General features: G+C 34.6%; 1 protein-coding gene across 3 annotated transcripts in view; it reads right to left on the bottom strand.

Moving 5' to 3' along the window:
* The window catches only part of OLA1 (Obg like ATPase 1), a 173,599-nt gene that overhangs the window by 31,322 nt on the left and 120,545 nt on the right, over window positions 1–21,732 (bottom strand). For all 3 annotated transcript variants that reach the window (XM_003949919.6, XM_515918.8, XM_054679953.1), the window contains 2 exons: window positions 17,212–17,292; window positions 16,797–16,894 (listed from right to left, as the gene is read on the bottom strand). In XM_003949919.6, coding sequence (XP_003949968.2) covers window positions 16,797–16,894; window positions 17,212–17,292 — 179 coding nt within the window. The remainder of the gene's footprint in view (window positions 1–16,796; window positions 16,895–17,211; window positions 17,293–21,732) is intronic.

Here is a 21,732-nt window from a genome sequence, read left to right on the forward strand (position 1 = left end):
TAAGCTACAGGTGCAGTACCTTTATCCAAAACCCGATCATTCTTTTCATGGTAAATTACTCAATTGCATGCAAATAGATAAATGAGTTTACCTCACTGATCACAATCTAAGCAGCTAACAAAAGCAGAGCACCTGGCCACAAACAAGTCTTTTGAAATGCAATTTAGTATTAAAGTTTGAGAAACTGCTGTTGTGTTTTCATATTAAAAATCATAACCAAACCGTTTTCAGCAAGAAGTTCAGCCGTTTGTGAAGAGAAAGTGATTAGAGCCTAGTAGATTACATAAATATCAAGAAAAGAAGTCAATAATAATGCTGCATTGTGGCCATAATCTTTGGTGTCCACAGACAGAATTATTGTTAAACTATTCTTATTTTAGTGTGATGCTATGCACTGGTGCATCAACTAATCACCCTCCAGAATTTCTGTGCTCATCTAAAAAGAGTCCCTGCTGAATGTTCTAATGCATCTTATTGTGAATCTTCAGCAAATAAAACTTCATGTATCAGCTCATGATGTGCTTTGCTGCTGGAAAGTCACAGACTCTGTGGGAGGCTCTTTATCTTCCCAGCAGTCAGTTCTCTGAGAACATCAGTGCAGCTACTGTAGTTACCTGTAGATTACTTGTATTTTCTCACATCTGTGTCCAGCAATCTAAACCATGATGATAAAGGGTCATTAGGTTTTGAGTGAGGAAGGGGATGGACTAGACAATTTGCTCTGATAAGCTCCTTGTTGGGAGCTCCAGTTTAGAATGTGAAATGTCGGTTATGTACAGTTTTACATTAAAAGGAAAAAAGGATTTCACTTTTCTGCATTAACAATTAAAAATGATGTGGTTTAATGTCTCACTCTTGTCTACTGACTCACATTTTATTTGGGTACTTTATAATTAAAAGTATTTAAGAGAAATAATTTTCTGTTTGTAAAATGGACATCCACGCTCTATTAGCCACAAAGAATTCAGATACAATTACTAAGATAACTGCTGTTTGGAGCACAGCAAAGCAATTTCCCACAGTGGGACTTACAGTTCAATTTACCAGTTGGGCAAATATTTTGTGCTCTGTAGTGGCCTAGAGAGTTAAAAGCTATAGGTAACATTCGAGTAGTGTTATACTTGGAGAAAAGTTTCTTCAATCTAAATGGATGGTTTAGATTTCAAAGCAAAGACAGTATCCTAAAAACATTTCCCCAAATTAATAGTATAAATTTTAAAACCAACATAAAATACAGTTGTCACAGAAACCCTGACTGACCTCTTGTTCCCCTAAAACAGGGGCTGAGAATTTGGAACTTCACTATTTTCATATTTGTATTGGATCCTAAATCATTCTGATATTTAATCACATTTTGGAAGTCATCAGCTGATAGAATATACTATATTCTCGATTAGATTATAGAATGAGAATATGAATTGCTTAATTTCAAATGGTTTAGGATAATTGTGTCAGATTACAAAAATATAAAAATAATTTGGACGGGGCATCCTTCAGATATTATACACCATATAGATAGGATAAAAAAGGGAGGTGTTTTAAAGAAAGATAGAGGGGCTTAAAATATGCTCTCTAAATTTACATTCATAATTTACCCCTTTATTTAGGTATGCTTATTGTAGTACAATATTATCTCTTTTCAAAATTTCTACCTATCATCCTTTGAAAGGAAATTTTAAGAGAAAATAGTGACTGCAACAAATAAAATACTGCCTTGCCTCAAAGAACTATGTTAAAATAACAAAAGTATGTGAATAAAAGCGTATAATATTTTAAAATGAAACATCAGTGATTTGGTTTTTTTGGAAATAGTTTTAAAATGGTATTCATTTAGACTGTTTGAAGGCTTTCCAATGTTGCTAGGGAAGAAAAATAAAAATACTTATTTTCAAAATCGTTTGCTAGCACTAAACACAAGCAAGCAATATTTTCCAACAGATTAAAGATAATGTAAGCATTTAAAAACTCCTGTTCTTCCTTTCAATTACATGAATTGTCTAAAAGCCTTTGATGAAAGTCTGTAAGATAGAAGATATGTCACAATTATCAATATAGAGACATTTCTTAAAATAAAAATTATCATAAAATATAACATTTTGGTAACTAACATTAACATCCAAAGGCAATATGAGAACTCAAATCCATAATAATTATTCATACACCAAACCACTGTAAACCTAAATCATTTCTGAAGACCTGAATGTGTCAAGAACTTTGACAATTATGACTGGAGCCAGGAAACTGGAGCAGTGCAGAATTTCTTATGAATTTCTCCAGTTACTTTTTATAAATGCTGTCTTGGATGACAGCTTAATGTGTACCACATGCAATATTTATTCTTCTTCAGTGTCAGACTGTCTAGCCATCCAAGGGAATACAAAGAATGTCACTTATTAGGATAAAAGCACAAGGAAGGTAATCAAGGACATATGTAACATCAGCCAATCATGCCCTATTTCAACATCCTATTCCATTCATAACAGTTCAACAATTATTTGCTTACTGATAACTTGCTTTCAGGCTGTTTGTGTTCACCATAATGGTGGTTTGCATTTATTTTGCTCTTTAGAATGGGACACTTGCTGTGCCACACGTGTTTGTCAAAACTTTGTATCTTCTGTCAGAAATGGCTTAGAATATCAAATAATTTCTATTTGTCAGGAACTACTAATGCAACAATCAGTAACCCTTGATGTTAATAGGGCAGGGAAATAACTATAAAATAGCAAATGTGTAACTATTGAATATTTCATAGCAAAAAAAGTCTATTAAGTGATACATAGTAAGAAAGTAGGTATTATTAGCTAAGCCACACTCACATATCTTCTTATGGCTAAGAATGTTTAATCAGCATTGTTTTTTCTTTTTTTCTGTTTTCCAAAATTATGAAGCTGACAAAACTTCCCAATCTACCCCACTGGTCTTTAAGCTATATATGCAAAATGTCCAAGATATAGCAAGTTGTACTAAAACTTACACTTGGCCACCAATACATATTTTACTTAATAACAGATTTAAAAAAAAATAATGTCCCATCACATACCGTAATCATGAACTGTGCAATTGCTGAAACAATTATTTAATTGTGCTTAATCAGAAAATTTCAACCAGATATGGCTTTAACAATGTATTCCAGTAACACTTAAAAGCTTTTACAAGTACTAATTTCAAGAGATCCAGGCAACTGAGATGTTTGTCTTTGAATACAGGAAAGGAAACAAATGGTTGATATTCTCCATATCCTCTTTCTTGGTCTCTTTCTTTTCTGTCTCTATTTCAATTTGGCCTGAAGCAGAGCAAGTTCTATGATGCAAGGAATATGCCATGCAAACTATTCTGTATAATTTTTCAAAATAAGACTCAGGAAAAAAAACACTTTTAAATAATAAAAGCATTATCACACATTTTTCTCTTCCAGTCCTAAAATATGATGAGAGTTAACAAAATTTTTATTTTGGGTTTGGGGCTACATGTGAAGGTTCGTTACATAAACACATCACAGGCTTTTTTTGTACCTATCACCCAGGTATTAAGCTCAGTAACCAATAGTTATCCTTTCTGCTCCTCTCTCTCTTCCCACCCTCTTTCCTCAAGTAGACCCCAGTGTCTATTGTTTCCTTCTTTGTGTTCATAAGTTCTCATCATTTAGCTCCCGCTTATAAGTGAGAACATCTGGTATTCAGTTTTCTAACCCTGTGTTAGTTTGCTAAGGATTTTTTTTTTTTTTTTTTTGAGACAAAGTCTTGTTCTGTCGCCCAGTCTGGAGTGCAGTGGTGTGGCATGATCTTGGCTCACTGCAATCTCTGCCTTTTGGGTTCAATCTCCGCTCACTGCAACCTCCACCTCCCGAGTTCAAATGATTCTCTTATGTTTCAGCCTCCCAAGTAGCTGGGATTACAGGCATGTGCCACCATGCTTGGATTTTTTTTGTTGTTGTTGTATTTTTAGTAGAGACGAGTTTTCAACATGTTGCTCAGGCTGGTCTTGAATTCCTGGTCTCAAGTGATGTGCCCACCTCGGCCTCCCAAAATGCTGGTATTACAGATGTGAGACACCGTGCCCGGCCAATTTTTTTTTGAGACAGGGTGTCACTCTGTCACCCAGGCTGGAGTACACTGGCACAATCAAAGCTTACTGCAGCCTCGAATTCCTGGGCTCAAGCAATCCTTCCACCTCAGCCTCCCACATATCTGGGACTACAGGTGCAGGCCATCACAAGAGGCTAATTTCTTTTTAATTTCTGTAGAGGCAGGGTCCCACTATATTGCTCAGGCTGGTCTTGAATTCCTGGGCTCAAGTGATCTTCCCGCCTCAGCCTCCTGAGTAGCTGGGACTATAGGCGCATGCCACTGTGTCTGGCTAATGTTTTTATTTTTTGTAGACGTAGGATGTACCTATATTGCTTAGGCTGGTCTCGAAATCCTGGCCTCAAATGATCCTCCTGCCTCGGTCTCCCAAAGCACTAAGATTACAGGAGTGAGCCACTGCACTTGGCCTAATCGCAACGTTTTATATAAGCAGGACTCAAGTTAGTTAAGAGAGTTTATTATGTAATTACAACTGCCAGGAACTAGCCAATTAACTGTCAATCTATCTATGTTCATACACATACATATGCTTTTCTCTTAGAATTATGATAATTAAATAAATTATATTTCAAGTCAAACAGATCTGACACAGAATAATTTCTGCCACAGGATAATTTCATTTAATATATGTAACATATTTTATTTAATTCTCATAATTCTATAAGAAAATCATTACTCTCTCTGACAGGTGAGGAAACCAAGGGCTATAAGGCAACCAACCAAACAATCTTGAGTCATGCTTACACAAAATATTGCAATTATGTTTGCTCTCCGATAGGTATAAGTTTCTGTGTAATTTTCACTAGGATACAAACAACATAAAAAACTCCTTGTCTACTTTTGTTGCATGAAAAGCATGCTATAAATGCATAAAATGTTTTATACTTTCTCTCATGAATTTGAGCTAAAAGAAGTTTCCAAAATATTTAACTAGATTTCTTACTTCACTTCTCTGAGCCTTAGGTTCTCATTAGTAAATGGATAGAAATTTGCCTTCCAAGGTTGTTATGGGGATTAAACGAAATGATAGAACATATGTAAACACCCCAAAGTGCAGCATATAATAGATGCTCAACAAATGGTAGTCATTAGTTTTGCCCGACCTGGATGTACATGTACATGTACATATACATATACATATACATATACAATGTTCATTATATTGCTATGCACTAATATAGTACTAAACCAGAACATTATACAAATCATCCATTTGTATTTCAGCTAATAAAGGAGATATGTACAAACACACACAGTCTCACACACTTCCCTACTCCCAAAGTAGTTCTCAAAAACAAATCCAAGTTAGTGAAAATGCAAGGAAACAGAATAAGTCAGTACATGGTTAAAAACAAATACGCAAATAAAACAAGTGGTTGAAGAAAGTAGTTTTCTTGAGAAAAGTAGCAATAATATGTATTTTCAATATAAAAATATATAAACTCTTTTATGTACTGTCCCTACAATGGCTATTAAATTGGAAAATAGTTTTTAGAGATAAGTCCATACAATTAAAGATACAATTTTAGGTACAATTTTTTAAAAAATACCACTCTCAGTTGGCATTTTCTAATTAGGTTATAATGAATTTTTAGTCTCAAATTTTACAGTGCATGAACTGTCTAACAACAAAACCTTACCTAAATGAAATTCATAGTAATAGGAAATGTGACTGGTATATGACACATTTCTCAGGCCTTGTCTACCTTTCCAGCATCACCAGTGCCCCAGTGCTGAGATACTATGGCTTAGCAGTTAGTGAGGAACATGAGCTCTGCAGATGAACTGCTTACAATTGGATGTCGGCACCACTGACTGGTTATGTAACTTTGGCCAAGTTCCTTAATCTCTCCACACTTGCTTTTTATTTCCTTAAAATGTGGGTAATAATGGCACCTACTTTACAAGCTTGTTGGGAATCTTAAATATAACTGGCATAAGGTCAAGTGTGAAGTGTTGACTGAATGACGACTACTACAAATAAAACATTAGGCATACAAATTATCGGCCATTGCTCTACCTCATAGTGCTGTGGTTTGAATGTGCCCCCCAAGGTTCGTGTGTTAGGAATCCTAAGCCCCCAGTGCAATGGGATTGGGAAGTGGGACCTTTAAGAGGTGGCTAGGTCATGAGGGCTCACCCCTTATGAAGCAATTAATGCTGTAATCATGGGAGTAGGTTAGTTATTTCAGGAGTGGACTCCTGATAAAGAGAATGAGTTTGACCCACTTTGCTCTCTGTCTCCCACTTGTTTCTGCCTTCTGCTCTTCTGCCATGGGATGACCCCCAGAAGATGCCAGTGACATACTCTCAGGCTTCCTGGGCTCCAGAACCATGAACCAAATAAATTTCTCTTCTTTATAAATTACCTAGTCTGTGGTATCTGTTACAGCAGCAGAAAACAAACTAACACGTGATATTCTCTCATTTCCCTATTTCTATAACATCAACTCCCTCACCCCATCACTGAAGAATTATTATTATTACTATTTTTGAGATGGAGATTCACTCTTGTTGCCCAGGCTGGAGTGCAATGGCATGATCTTGACTCACTGCAACCTCCATCTCCCAGGCTCAAGCGATTCTCCTGCCTCAGCCTCCCGAGTAGCTGGGATTACAGGTGCCCGCCACCAAGCCCAGCTAATTTTTTGTATTTTTTAAGTAGAGATGGGGTTTCACCATGTCGGTCAGGTTGATCTCAAACTCCTGACCTCAGGTAATCCACCCTTCTCAACCTCCCAAAGTGCTGGGATTACAGGCTTAAGCCACTGTGCCCAAAGAATTATTTTTAACAAATTATGGTTTGCTATAACAGAAAAAGTTAAATCCTGTTTATCATATCAATATATATAAACCAATCTGTGGTTACAGGTATGTTTTTGGGGGGTTTATTCTGTACCACTATTTTAGACTTGGCAATTTCATATAATTTTTAATTTCGGTTTCAATAAGAGCCATTGTATTTTATCCACCAAATTTTTATACATGATATTGTGTAAAAATGCAAGCTAAGGTGGGTCCTAAAATATATTGCTGTTGCCTCTTAACAATGTTATTAAATAGTTAATAAAATTACGAGACAAGGCAAAAACAGCAGCAGCAAATGCTTATTATCCTAAAAAAAACCCACAAATGTTGTCTTGAGAATTGTTCTTTTTAACTAAAATCCTAATTTAGTTTATTAACTAAACAATTGGATGGAGATTAAACTTTCTGAGATAAAACAAAGCAAAATGCTAAAGTTGCTGACGTGATATTTTCAAAGATTTCTGGAGATTCACAAACATATCTTTTACTGTCACTTAGCTGTCAGTCATCCTGTGTGGAACAGTCGCATTCAGGTCAAATGGATCTATTTCTACCACTTACCTGCTCCAAGAACTTGGGCATGTTTTATAATCTTTCCAACCGCCTGCCCTATCTGTAAAATGGGCATGATAATATCTGCTTGATAAGTATAATATCATACATCTCAGCAATTTCCAAGCTCAGAATGCCCATCACATAGCAGGAACTCAACAATAAATAATGGTTTGCTATGTATGTCTTTTAGTTTGGTATAAGAAAAGCTAAATCGGCCGGGCGCGGTGGCTCATGCCTGTAATCCCAGCACTTTGGGAGGCCGAGACGGGCGGATCACGAGTTCAGGAGATCAAGACCATCCTGGCTAACATGGTGAAACCCTGTCTCTACTAAAAATACAAAAAAAAAAAAATTAGCCAGCCTGGTGGCGGGCGCCTGTAAGTCCCAGCTACTCGGAAGGCTGAGACAGGAGAATGGCGTGAACCCGGGAGGAGGAGCTTGCAGTGAGCAGAGATCGCGCCACTGCACTCCAGCCTGGGCGACAGAGCAAGACTCCGCCTCAAAAAAAAAAAAAAAAAAAAAAAAGCTAAATCAATTATATTAAATGGAGGAAGCGGGGAAGCAGGACATACAAAAGAAAAATGACAAAACTTAAAAGTCATGTTTGAAAACTGCTAGTGACCTTCATGTTGGACATCCATATACATTCCTGGGGAAAAATCTTTTAAAATTTCATTTAAAAAGGCTAAAAATGATTACCAATGAACAGATGCTATTTGATCTTTTCCTTTTAAATTTCAAAATGGATTAAATCCAACAACATTTCCCACAGCCCCATAATACATTCTTTTAAAAGAATCTCTAAGGAAAATGCTGATTATCACCCAGGAATACTGATGACTACCCCTTGATTTCAATGACAAATATTTAAAGTACTGAAAAGGCACTGCTAAATCTTTGCTAATGGAAAGACAAAGCTTATTTCTCTCTCTGTTGGAGTAACCCATTCCTAAACTAATATGCAGAACTCTTATTCCAATGATGCAAATGCTTCATTTCGGCCAGTTATAGTGGTTCACACCTCTAATCTCAGCACTTTGAGAGGCCAAGGCACGTGGATCGCTTGAGCCAAGGAGTTCTAGACCAGCCTGGGCAACATGGGAAACCCTGACTCTTACAAAAAATACAAAAATTAGCCAGGTGTGGTGGCCTGCGCCCGTCAGGGAGGTCCAGACTGCAATGAGCTGTGATTGCACCACTGCACTCCAGCCTGGTCAAGAGAGTGAGACCCTGTCTCTGAAAAAAAAAGAAAAGGAAAAAAATGCTTCATTTTAGTAAACATTCAATTCAAGGCCAATGTAATAGTGTAATGAGGGCCATCTCAGAATTTGAGGATCAAATGAAATAAAAAAGCTGAAACACCGTAAGGCTCTAGACAAATGTTGGCTGCTGTTATTTCTTAATAAAGTTCAATCTATTTCTTTGAAGTTGTACATCGAGGGGCTTTTAAAAAGTGCTTCATAATTGGTAGCATGAATCAACAAGTCACTAGACAAGCATGGAAAAGGAAAGATGAAATTTGAAATAAATTGCAATTATTACTTTAAAGGCTGTTTAAAACACTTAGCAATCAAAAATATTTCTGAACTATAAGAAATCAATGAAAGCAAACTAGAAAATACATGATGGTTATTCTTAAAACCCAAATAAAATTTTAGAACACATTTAGAACATGTTTAAAATGTTTCAATGGTATGTACTTAAATAAAAACATATACGTTTTTTCAAGTGGTTGTCTTCACATTTTATTCCTTTTTGATGGCCCATTATGCTCTACATCAACTGACTCCTGTTTCCTTCTCCAACTTCAATTCCTATAACTCGTATTCTGTTTTATTCCATCTAGCTACCTCAGAGCCTTTGTACTTGCAGTTTCCTCTCCCTGGACTGAGCTTTCCATGGATTCTCTCATGGCATGTATCCTTATTTCATAAGGTCTTCCCCAGCCGCCCTAACTAAAACAGTTTCCTCTTACTCTGCTTTGTTTTTATTCACGGTCCTAATCATTCCCTGCATTATATTAAATGTCTGTTTGTTGGATGTCTATTACTCCATGAGACTGTAAGTCCTCCAGGAGAAAGGGCTTTTTCTGTTCACCACCTAAGATAATACATGACACACAGAAGGGCTTAATAATTCTTAATAATTATTTGCTTAAAAAGGAAAAAGAAAACAGTACCCACCTCCTCAATGAGCTCACTCACAGTCTTCAAAAGGAACATAAATTTGAAATTTGCATTTATAATGACAGTTTTTTATCAAGTTTTGCTTTTCTTGATGTAAAGCATTAAAAAGACAGATTGCACAGCAATGTGCAGTCCCAGCCTTATAAACAGGAGTATATGCAAAGTTCATAAGTCGGTTATTTTAAAACACATTTTTAAAAAGCAGAATTTTAAAACTGGTCGTAAAAATGGTCACAGATACAAAAATATTTCTCAAATTGTTCTATTTCTACTACATTGTGAATTAAATAGGCTTTTGAGGGTGAGTCTCACATTCTAATGTTTTTGATGGGACATGCTTTCTAGGTCAATTTAGAATAAAGGAATGTAATAGTTTAAGTAATGTTACTGATCTCAAATATAGATATGCCAATTCACTTTGCTCTTATTCTAGCCAAAGCAACAGCTGCCCACTAAGATAAAAGATGGGAAGAAACATGGTGAGATGCAGAAAAGGCTTATTTTCAAGGGCCTGAGATATGGAAGAGGGAATGAGAGTAGGAAAAAAGATCAGGTCTTATCTGTAATCCAGCCCAGAAAAGTTGCTCTTAAATTGGGCTGCAACCTCAGGAATGCTCTGTCGCAATTAGGAAAAGTTACCACGGCAAACCCAGATATTTGCATGGGTATCTTTTCTTTATGAATTCATTACACTTCATTAAAATCATAAAATTCTAGCCCTGGAAGGGAACCTTAGAGATGATCTTTAATTCTTTACTAACTTGCACTGCCTCACCCCCAACACATACATACATACATTCATACTCAGAGAGACTGAGATATATGAAATCACAATGAAACTGTTTTAAAAGGTTTTTAAAAGAATAAACAATTTTCTTTAAAAAATCATGCTACTGTAACATGATTTTACATAAAGACTGTACATATTGTAACAATGTAAACAAAGAATGATTTACTCTAATGGAAGCCAAGGGTGACAATAAAATCCTCTAAGCTGCGAATGGTGAAGTTATAGGGCCCAACCTGAAAGAGGGGATGGGGTTGTAGAGAACATGGCAGTGATATCATGGGAGTCTCACTGTTATATTTATACATGTAATAAATTTTGTTCCTTAATCCAATAACAGAAATAAAAACCAAGGTAATGTATCCAAAAGATGCATTCACAAGGCCAAAACAAGTTCTTTTTCCATTATTGAATACTTTTTGAGCTATAAGTAAATTTGGGAAACATTATTTATACAGAACACATTTTATATGAACAATCTCAATGAATTATCTTCTACATGAAAGGCTAAGTAATTTAAATGGCCAAGTTCAAAGAGCTACTTATAGTAGCAAATAAAGACCATAGCACTTGTATTTCAAATTCTAAAGTAGTATTCTTCTTAACACACCCAACTCCTTGATAGTATCTACTCCCTAGGTTACAAATAGACCATATTCTCCAGTTTTTTAGGATTCGTTTTCTTTATAGAAACAATATTATTAATGGTACCTAACATTTTGGGCTAGGCTTCAAGTCTATTTAACTCATCAAATAGTTAAACTACAACATTAAATCCAAAGGTAGATGCTGTGTCTGGGGAACATGCTGCACAGGAAAGAACGGTAGAGACAAATAATGCTCTTCCTCCTATCCCACACAAGCAGGACACATTAGGCTGTAAAACACTGACATTGTTCACCTTTCCTTTTCTCCACCCTTCTCCCAGGAAAACCTGTTATTCAAATCCTACAAACTATCTTGAACCTCCATTCTAAATCCTTCCCGAGGTCCTGCCCTATATTTCCCACTCCCAACAGTCCTGAGATTTCTGAGCTTCAAAATTCTCCACTACCCTCTTCACCAACTACTAAACTCCTGTATTAGTCCATTCTCACATTGCTATAAAGAAATACCTGAGACTGGGTAATTTATAAAGAAGAGAGGTCTAACTGGCTCACAGTTCTGCAGGCTGTGAGGCACGGCTGGGGAGGCCTCAGGAAACTTCCAATCATGGCAAAGGTAAACAGGAAGCAGGCACAGCCGGAGAAGGAGGAAGAGAGCAAAGGTGTAGGTGCCACACACTTTTAAACAACCAGATCTCCTGAGAACTCACTCATTATCACGAGAACAGTAAGAAGGAAATTCACCCCTGCGGTCCAATCGTCTCATACCAGGCCCCTCCTCCAACACTGGGGATTATAATTCAACATGAGATTCGGGCAGGGACACAAATCCAAACCATATCAACTCCAGTTGTAAAAGTGTAGCTCATCCCAACTCAGTGTTTTGGTAACAAAATATGACTCAGAGATCCTTAACCTCTAGTGCAGATTTTTAAGGGGATTGTTTCTGAATTATTCAACAAAGTGAGTAGGGTAGGGAAGCAAAGAAATTCTTTGTGTAGATGAATCATTTGTAATTTGAAGAACACTGTACAGCTATAAACCAAACTTTATATTTCATTTCCTAGATCATAGATGTGTGTACATGTATAGAGAATATATATTTTAATTTCACATGACAGAATCCTAAGGAACACTTATTTTTTAAAAAGTACTTATAAACCTTTTAATCTGTGGAAGCTAGAAAAAATTTTATAAAACTTTTCCTGTTAATGTGGAGTGAAATTCTTCAGCTAGTTTGAAAAAGATGAAAGTCCTGACATATTTGATAAATTACATCACTCACAAATCAGTAAGTCAGCAGATGGTGCTAATGAAGATTACAACGGGCACTCCCAAATGTATCACTTTCTTAAATTCAGTGAACCATCTGGCAAATAGAAATCATTGGCTATAAATAGTATTGCAAAAAATACAAACAGGCCAAGGGAAATTCCTAATATGCATAGGGTCAGTAGCATTATGTTCATATAAAAAAAGTGCTTTCGTATATAATTATCTCTTTCATAAGAAACCAGAAGTGCACTACTGCATTGTTATCTCTCGATAAGAATATGAAATTGTCGAAAGAATATTCAAAACCCATTTAATGAAAACCAAATAGGAATTCACAAATATTATTACATGTAAAAATATATTCAAATGCAAAAGTACATTTGACCAAAAAAGAAAAAAAAAAGATTCCTGAATGGGCAAAGGTTTTTCCCCATCCCCACTTCTTTCAGCCTTCCATCTCCTGTAATAAAAAGATCATTTTTCTTTATCATATTCTTTTTAATTCTAAAGATTCTGATCAGAGAAAGAAATAATTCCACAAAATTCATTCACCAAAAAAATTATTTGAAATCCTAATTCATAGTATAAATAATACTGTTAACAATAAGCTTTATCATAATACAAAGTAATCTTTCCAAAGCAGAATGTCTGTGTTATATTTCTAGCTTAAATGATCTTGTCAGAAACTGATGACCTCCTACAATAGTTCTATAGAAATAGTTTTTTATATTTATATGCATATATGTGTTTGTATATATATGCGCACATACAGAAATAGAAAATTGTGTGTCAAAAATATACACACTTCCACCTACATATACACTTGCTGAGATATAGTAGCTGTAATTTTTATAGGCAGCTCAAGAAATCAAGAAAATATATTTATTCCATGATTCCCCCCAAACCAAGCACATAATGTGTAGTATCCCCAAACTATTTTTAGTTGTTATGTACAAATTATGTGGAAAACTAATGAACACATAAAGATGGGAAAGGGGAAGGAGCTGAATCATGGTATAATAAGAATAATAAAACATTTTTCTATTTAAAATGCATTTAGTGAACTTGACACATTGCCCTTCATTATTAAACAACTTAAAAGACTTTCCAAGTATTTGTCTACCTATCTTGAATCAATTTCATCACTCAGATTAATTGACTCATATAATATTACCCAAAAGGTAATGTTAAATGACTACAAGCCCACCAGGGCATATGAAAATGTGTGTATAACACACACACACACACACACACACACACACACACACACACACACACACACACACAGTCTGCGTATCTAAAAGTTTAGTTATATTTTCCAGTTGAACATAAATATGTAGTATAATAAATAATAAAATATAATTATCCTTTATTAACAGTTTCAAGAAAGGTAGGATCACAAAAATGAAACATAATTGATGGCTGGTAGGTGTAAAAAATATGTAAAATTAGTTTGTTCTACTGATTTCATAATTGGATGGCATATTCTACTAACAGAGCAGCAAGGGTGCAAAGATTGAAATTTAAACCCCTAATTAAGCAGTAGTTTGACAGTTCTAATGTCCTGTACCTGCTTGACACCATGACTCAGTAAGCAATCTCAAATGAAAATTAATACCGTCTATAGTATAATCTTAGTTATAAGTAACAGCTGATCGTGTTTAGAAAATGAAAACCTCAAGTGTTCAAAAATGCTTGTGCTCACCAAAAACAACAAAAACTTCTATATAGTTTTACTCATTCAAGAAACAGCAATTTGTAATAATAAAAAATGGTTTGTGGATTCACTTACAACATCTTGATTACTGTCATTTGATCATAACACAACTGCAACCAACCCGGCTGCCATGTCAGCTTCTCTTCAGGGGCTAGGTCTTTAGTCATAAATCAATGAAATAACTAATTCAATGACTAATGCTTGCAGCCATTCCAGTTTTTGCATCTCACAAAAGGTCAATATAGCTACTCAATAACACAATAGACTTATCTTTCAAAATGCTTCCTTCTTTTCTAGGGTTGAAAAATAACACATTACCATTTACATTTAGGGTGAACTTCAGTAACTAAAGTGTTCAATACTTCTGAAATGGTGACCTGCTAAAATAACAACAGTTTTAGTCTCCTCTTGTGGCCAAAGTCACAAACCTCTCCTCTCCTCTTTCTTGATGGTTTAAAATAGTTTTCCAGATCTAAAAGACCCATGAAAGTATTTATTACTGTTTCCTGCATCAGTCTTATTTGCTATAGTAACATTACATGTTAATCTTAAAAAACAAAAACTTTTTCTTTTGCTAAAGAAGCAACTAATAATGCAAATGGAGCTTAGATGTAAACATTACCAAAAAACAAGATGCTAACACAATTAAAAGGATTTAGTAGTTAAAATGGATTTTAACTATTTACATCTGCTTTCAGTGTTATAAATGATGAAAACCTAGTGTTCATATCCCTCATAATAAAAATTTATTCTGCACTTTAATACAAAGGCTATGTTGCATAAACAGAGAGGATTTAAAGCTGTAGCAGAGTGGCTGAATGAAAGGAAAATGGCAATCTTTCTGGCTCCAGTAGATGCCATTCCCTATCACACAATATTTCCCACTCATAAATATATGACAAATACTTCCTCAATCATTTTTTACGAGCAGGGATGCACAGGGGGTAGTCAATGGCTAGCTTGAGGGAAAATAGGAACAGCAGGCGGCAGAAACTGTACAGAAAATGGCTATGTGGTAAATTCTCTTCTGGAACATCACTCAGTTACCCAGTCTTTGATCTTTCAGCTACAATTACACTAACTTCCACAAGATCTGGATCCCTCCCAACCCTCCCCCCAAGACATACACACACCAACCCCAAGCCAGATCATTAGTTATACATAAAACCTATTAAGATTTGGTTTTATAAAATAGGATCATTCATACGTCTACATTATTATAAATTAAAATTTGCTATTTAGACAAGAGTTTACTTTCAATTGGCTATAACCATGTCATCATCACAACTGGTCTCACAAAAAACATGGGGTGTCTGGCGACAGCTAAATCACAGACTGGCGTCTCCTAAGCAGTCTGTCTACCATTAGGGTCTGGGAAATGGTATTTACTATACAATTAGAGCCAGGGAGTTCTACCTGTAATCATCCAAATACAGGTGTGAGAAGTCCCTTTGGGCAAGGAAACTGACTCATCCCTTTTCATGTAAACTTTGATGTCTGTATTGTTTCACAGAGCCTCAGGAAACCTTACCATTCATACCACAATGAGAAGATTTATTAACTGAGGTCAAGTAATAAATTTTAAAATTCATTCCTAAAGGTAACAATTTTTAACACATTAATCATCAAATTTATAAGAATTTGAAAGGCGACAGAACTGATTATTTTAAAGTTAATTACCTGATGGAGGATACTGACCAGCTGAATGAAATCTTTATGTTAAATTTATGCTTTTTAGAACATTACCAATAAAGAGGCTAAATTCATCTTCCTATCAGGAACACAAAATGTCTTATAGTAATATCAACAGGGCATTTTTAGTTGCAGTAATTTCACAGAATTTATTCTAATGATTTATTGGAGTTAACCATCTGACATTAATTATTGTTTTGGCTTCCAGTCTATGAATGTTTATTTTTCAGTTTAAAGCCTTCTCACTCTTTGATATCATATGGAAATGAGAATTTTTAATGGAAAATTGAAACCATGTGCATCTAAGTACTTAATGAAGTACAGGGAGAAACAGACAATATATATAGTTTAGGAGAATTCAGATATTTTGCTTTGGATAGTTTTGATTTGTTTGTATGACTCAATAGTATAAAATACTTAAGAGTCCAGTGAGGCAAGTCAAAGTGAGTGGTATGCCAAATGTGGACATGCCCACAGGTACATGAACATATAATTTTCTGAAGTTATCAGTGATAGTAACAAATCTTGTACATTTTGGTTACATGCCAAAAACGACAATCAATACATGAATGCATAGTTTTTACCTCGATGTACTTTTAAAGCATTTGAAACAGGTACTGGTCTTTCCCCACACACAGTCTTTTTTTTTTTTTTTAAAGCATTCAATCTGGATTTTAAAATTCATGCCCAGCTACAACCCCAGGTGGGTATTTTAAAGTCACTTATAATATCAACACAGCTAGAAATTCCTAGTGTAAGAAGTTTTATTGTTGTGACTACATTTATTCTCATTTTGCAATGGAAATAAACAATAATGTCTAATAAACTTACATTTGATAAGTAAATATATATAATTCAATATTGCTCATTTAATTCAGTTTTTCTTAAGTTCTCTAAGTCAATTAGAAGACTCATCTGTGAAGGTAAATACCAAGCACAGCTTTCTCATCCATTTTAAACTTTTTAATAATAAGGAGAAAAATATTAAAATTAAACATTGCCGTTAAGTACATATATGTGGGTGTGTGTTTGTGTGTGTACAGAGATGATGCATCTGGGTATATCTGGTGAGGAAAAACTTACCATTTGTTTTTCTTTCTAATGTAGTCTTTTTCAGAAAGATTAACCAAGTAGACCATTGGTTTTGAAGTCAAAAATAAGTGTTTATTCAACACTTCAATCTAAAGTGGGAGATGGAGAAAGAATCCCTTTTAAAAGTTTAGTAAATATGGAGTAAATCACTGAAGAATTTTAAAGTAAACATTCCTGAAAACAAGTAGGCATTTTCATTTTTATAATTCTTCTTTCCAAAAGATTAGTGGTTATGAAATATCATGAGTGGGGGAAAAGAAAAAAATAACAAGCCCAGGAATAAGCAATCACTGACAGAAATAAAAATTTAGATATAATGGTAAGTGTAAAATAACGACAACTCTAATTTGTTCCCTAGCAAATGAAAGCAAAGGCAGTAATAGATGGCATGATATTTACAACTTACCTCTTTGTCATTCCAATCATGATAGAAGCGAACAGGTTTCTTTTGATCTATAACCCAGGATTTTACTTTGCACATTATATCCTACACATGATTGAGAAAAAGGTAAATACATATGAATAACTAAACATTTAGATACTAAATATTAAAAAGTTTTCAAATTTTCAAAATAAAAATAGATTGTTTTAATGAAAGGGGGCTAGGTCACACAAATAATTATTTTCAATATCTCATTTAAAAACCAAATACTAATAAAACATTGTGGCATTAAATTTTTAATGTATAAAATGGACAATATTAGCAAAAATTAGTAACAGCCTGAAAAATGTCAAGACAATTCAATTACATCAAAGACTAATACAAGAGTTACTACCATTTCAATATTACCTAGTGATGCCATATAGAAGACAAACATGCTATTAGAAAATGGAGTGAGGGGATATGCTGAAGAAAGACTAAATTATATTTTTCCCCTAAGAAGAAAAACAAACAAGACAAAATTGAGCCTATTATCGATGATCCAGCCTCCAAAATATTAAATCAACTGACCAAATCCCTTTTTATTTTAGATTAATTTTTTGCCAACACCTTCTCCCTGCCCACTTCTCCCGCAGCCGCACCCCCAATACCCCCAACTCCCCCACCCCCTCAACCTGCCAAAGCCTCCATTACACAATGGCAAGAGCCCTGCACTGGTGACCTCCAACCAGCTGCATTCACTTTCAGAACATCTCTCTCTGCTGGAAATCTAAAGGCCTTTTAGTTAGCAAGCTAGTGTGCATTCAGAAGGAGTAACTGCAGGAAGAGCCCAATGTGCTTTGTTTCTCTGGCCTTTCTTCACAGAAAGATTAATCATCTGTGAAATGGAAACGGCAAACAGCAAGTGACACAAACTGAACCCTTCAAGCCTTTCCTCATCAGTTTTGTGGTTCTGAATCTAAAAGCTGCGTGTGGCAAGGTTCTCCTTACAGGCAGGTGTTAATAAAAGGCTCTGGGGTCTGAAAGGTCAAATTTAGCTCTTCCAGAAGAAGTGCATTTGAGAGTCATCTGGGTGTCTGTTGTTGTTGTTACTAAAGATAATTTATGGATATGTTTTAAATATGCATTTCTCAGAATTTATTGTAACACAATTATTAGTAATCAATTTCCTGGATTTTTATCAATGTATTTTACTTTACCATAATCAGTTATTCTTCTTTAAATATCCATTTGTATAAATTATCTCAATATTTAGTAAACCTTCCTTCCAAATTTTGCTGTTACCAACAGGAAAAATAAGGAAAAAGCCTTATATCCTTAGATCCTGATTTGAAACCCTCCAGGCAAAGGACTTCCCACAGATTTTAACAAGGAAGGGGCAAGCTGAAAACTTTTAATGAAATCTAACATGTTCGGCTTAAGAATAATCACTTTTACTCTTCTATAACTGAATTTCACTCATAAATGTTTAAAAGTGGCTAATGTAACACCATTTCCTACAAGGAGAAGATCAAAGTGCTATATTACAAATGCATTATGATTAAAAAAGCCCTGTGCAGCCTTGCTATTAACTGTTCTTTAAACCCTAAAAGGCTTCCCATAGATCTCACTTGGCACTGCATATACAACCTTTGACAAGTAATGTAGACCATTTTTATTCATTGCCTAAAATTGTAGGCAATTATGTGCGTCACACTGGCCACCTGCAAATTCTGAATGCCTGCTCTAGTTGTCAGTGCAAAAAACTAATGTCGGAGGGGATTAATCTAGGGGGAGAGAGTCCTCTTTAATGGCTCCAGCAGGTGAAATGGCCCAGCTGGTTACTATGATGAGTGGCCAGAACAGCTTATGTAGAGACACGCAGCAAGATTATACAAAAGAAAGAAAAAACAGTCGTACCATCTTATATTTGGTTCCATTAGTTTTTTCAATTAAAGAAAGAAAACAGACAAAAGAAAGCCAAACAAAAAATAGGGGAAAAAATTAAATTTTAATCATATAAAAAGTATAAAATACTTCTGTAACTACAAACATTTTTACAAAACCTCAGAGCCTCAATAAGTGCTGATCACCAGTGAAGGAATTTCAGTATTTCTCTTTCATTTTAAATTAACTGGACCATTACTTCAGATATAGAAATCTTATCACAAAAGCATTTTGGCATTTGCTTTTTCTCACATTACAAATTACATTACAAATTAGAAGCACTCAAAAAATTTTTTGCAGTCAAGTTTTAATTAAATAGAATTCACTTATAATCAAAGTTCTTGAACAGCACAGTATTCCTTAAAGCCACATTCAAATATTTTTAGAGAAATTTATATATTATAACCTAGTTTTTGGACAGTTGAAATAAAAACATTTTGTACTCAGTGCTCTCTTAATTATTCCCACAAAAGATTTAACAGCCAAGAAAAGACAACTTAGATTTACTAAAAGATGTCAGTTTTATTTAAGACAAATCAAAAATAGATTGCTTTTCAGATAAGACTATCTTATATAAATGATCAGTATATGGTATAGTTTCAATGTGCTCTTTTTCTTACATAAAGTAAAAATTAATTCTAATTTTAGCAAAAAATTAAAAGATGTTATATTCTTTATCGGAAAAACTTCTAAACAGATGAAAGAAAACATTTGGGCTTGTTTGGATATAATACTTATTGGTTGATTGAATTTATTTCCTTATGTTCATATATATAAATACATATATAAATAACGATGATTAGAACAATAAAAGGTTCCAGTTAACTGAGCTTGGTTAACTGGAAAAAAAAATTGAATACCCAATGCATTCAGAAGTTGCCTTAGGTTCCATATTTCTTTACTATCATTATATAGAAATGCAGATGTAGGGGTACTAAATTGGGCTGTTTTGATAACTTTAACAAATCCCTCATTTTCAAAATAAATTCTGTACATTATAAAGATACATAAAAATTCCTGGTCATTTGAACTTTTCGGTTAGACTGCAGTTACATGAGTGGACTAATTCAAGAGGTAACAGTATAATGCTTAAGCATGGGAATAAATCCTAGCCACTTACCAGGTCTGTGACCTACTTCATTGATAAAATGCAGAGGATGAGATCTACCTCCTAGGGAGTGTTGTGAAGATTAAAAGAGATAATGCATATAGTGTTTAGCACAGTTCTTGGCAAAGAATGAATTCTCAATAAATGTGAGTAGTTGCCATTGTTGTTATGATTGCTGAAAGATTAAATCCCAGTGATCTACAAAATGGCAATATGTTCTCTTGGGTGCTCCTTTAAAGCATATGTATACTTTTTCATCTGTATAATTGTTCACTAGTCCTTTTCTTCAAATTTCTGAGTTTCTAAAAATACTGGCTTTTTTCATGAAATCTCAAGTCAGGCTTCTAATCTTAACATTCTGCAAGAACTAGCTTTTGCTAAATGACTATCTTTTAACTGCAAAGAAACTTAACCCAAACTCACCTTGAATACCTCACTCTTCTGCTTTGACTCTTCTTACTCAGAGCTTCACATTTAAAATTAGAAATGCTCTATTTTCTTGATATATTTTATTATTGTTATTGTTAACAGCAACTGTAATGTATTTAGACTCACAGCTTCATGTGTGACTTGCCTAAATTCCCATAGCTAGTAAGTGGCAGAGATGAGATTCAAATTCAGGTCTAAGTGACTTGAAGGTTCATGTTCTCTTCCATACCCTGGCATATTTGTCTTCCTTACTGCTTTTATAACTGTTCCTTGTTTAGCCTAGATATCCCCCAAGGTTGTTACCCAAAATCCTCATTCTCATTCAGGCTATCAGAGAAATTCAATATTCTTATTTTAATTATTTGGGTACAATAGCTGATCATTAATCCATGTATCACAAAAATAGTAATTTTTCTTTGCAGACAATTATATAATAATCCAGTCATTTATTATACATTCCTAAAATACTAGACTTCTCTATCTTGGTATCTTCAGTTCCCATAGCAGGAATTATTAACCTATGATCCATAAATAGATTGCAGGGGTTCCTTACCACCCTGAAACTGTACATAAAGTTCCGTTTATGTGCCTTTGAGGGAAGATGGCACATAACTTTCAAATGCTTTTCAAAGGAATCCATAATCCAAAAATCCAAGAACCATGGCTGTTAGTGACTCTGATGGCAATACTCAAATGTCCCAACAACAGTTAATTAAGTAAATGTTCTAGGTCCAGGGACTCCCAGACCAGAGGTTGAGACACTGACCCAAAACATGCTTTAGCCAGACCCTGCACTGAAAATTTCTCTATCCTGTCCAATACTGTACTGATAAAAATTCCACCTTTTGTAATGTTTATCTAACAAATTCCAGTTAAAATCATAATAGGGATGTTGGAGAATATTATATATTAAATATATCATTATTCTAAAAGAACTACTTGCTCGAGGGTAAAAAAAATGTTTAGGGAGAAAAATATAGGACTTGTCCTACTAGATATTAAAATAAACCATAAAACTATAGTAATTAGAATAGTATGACACTGGCACAAGAAGACAGATATAGATTAGAAACAATCTAAAA

The sequence above is a fragment of the Pan troglodytes genome, chromosome 13 (assembly GCF_028858775.2).
Source record: "Pan troglodytes isolate AG18354 chromosome 13, NHGRI_mPanTro3-v2.0_pri, whole genome shotgun sequence".
NCBI classification, from domain to species: domain Eukaryota; kingdom Metazoa; phylum Chordata; class Mammalia; order Primates; family Hominidae; genus Pan; species Pan troglodytes.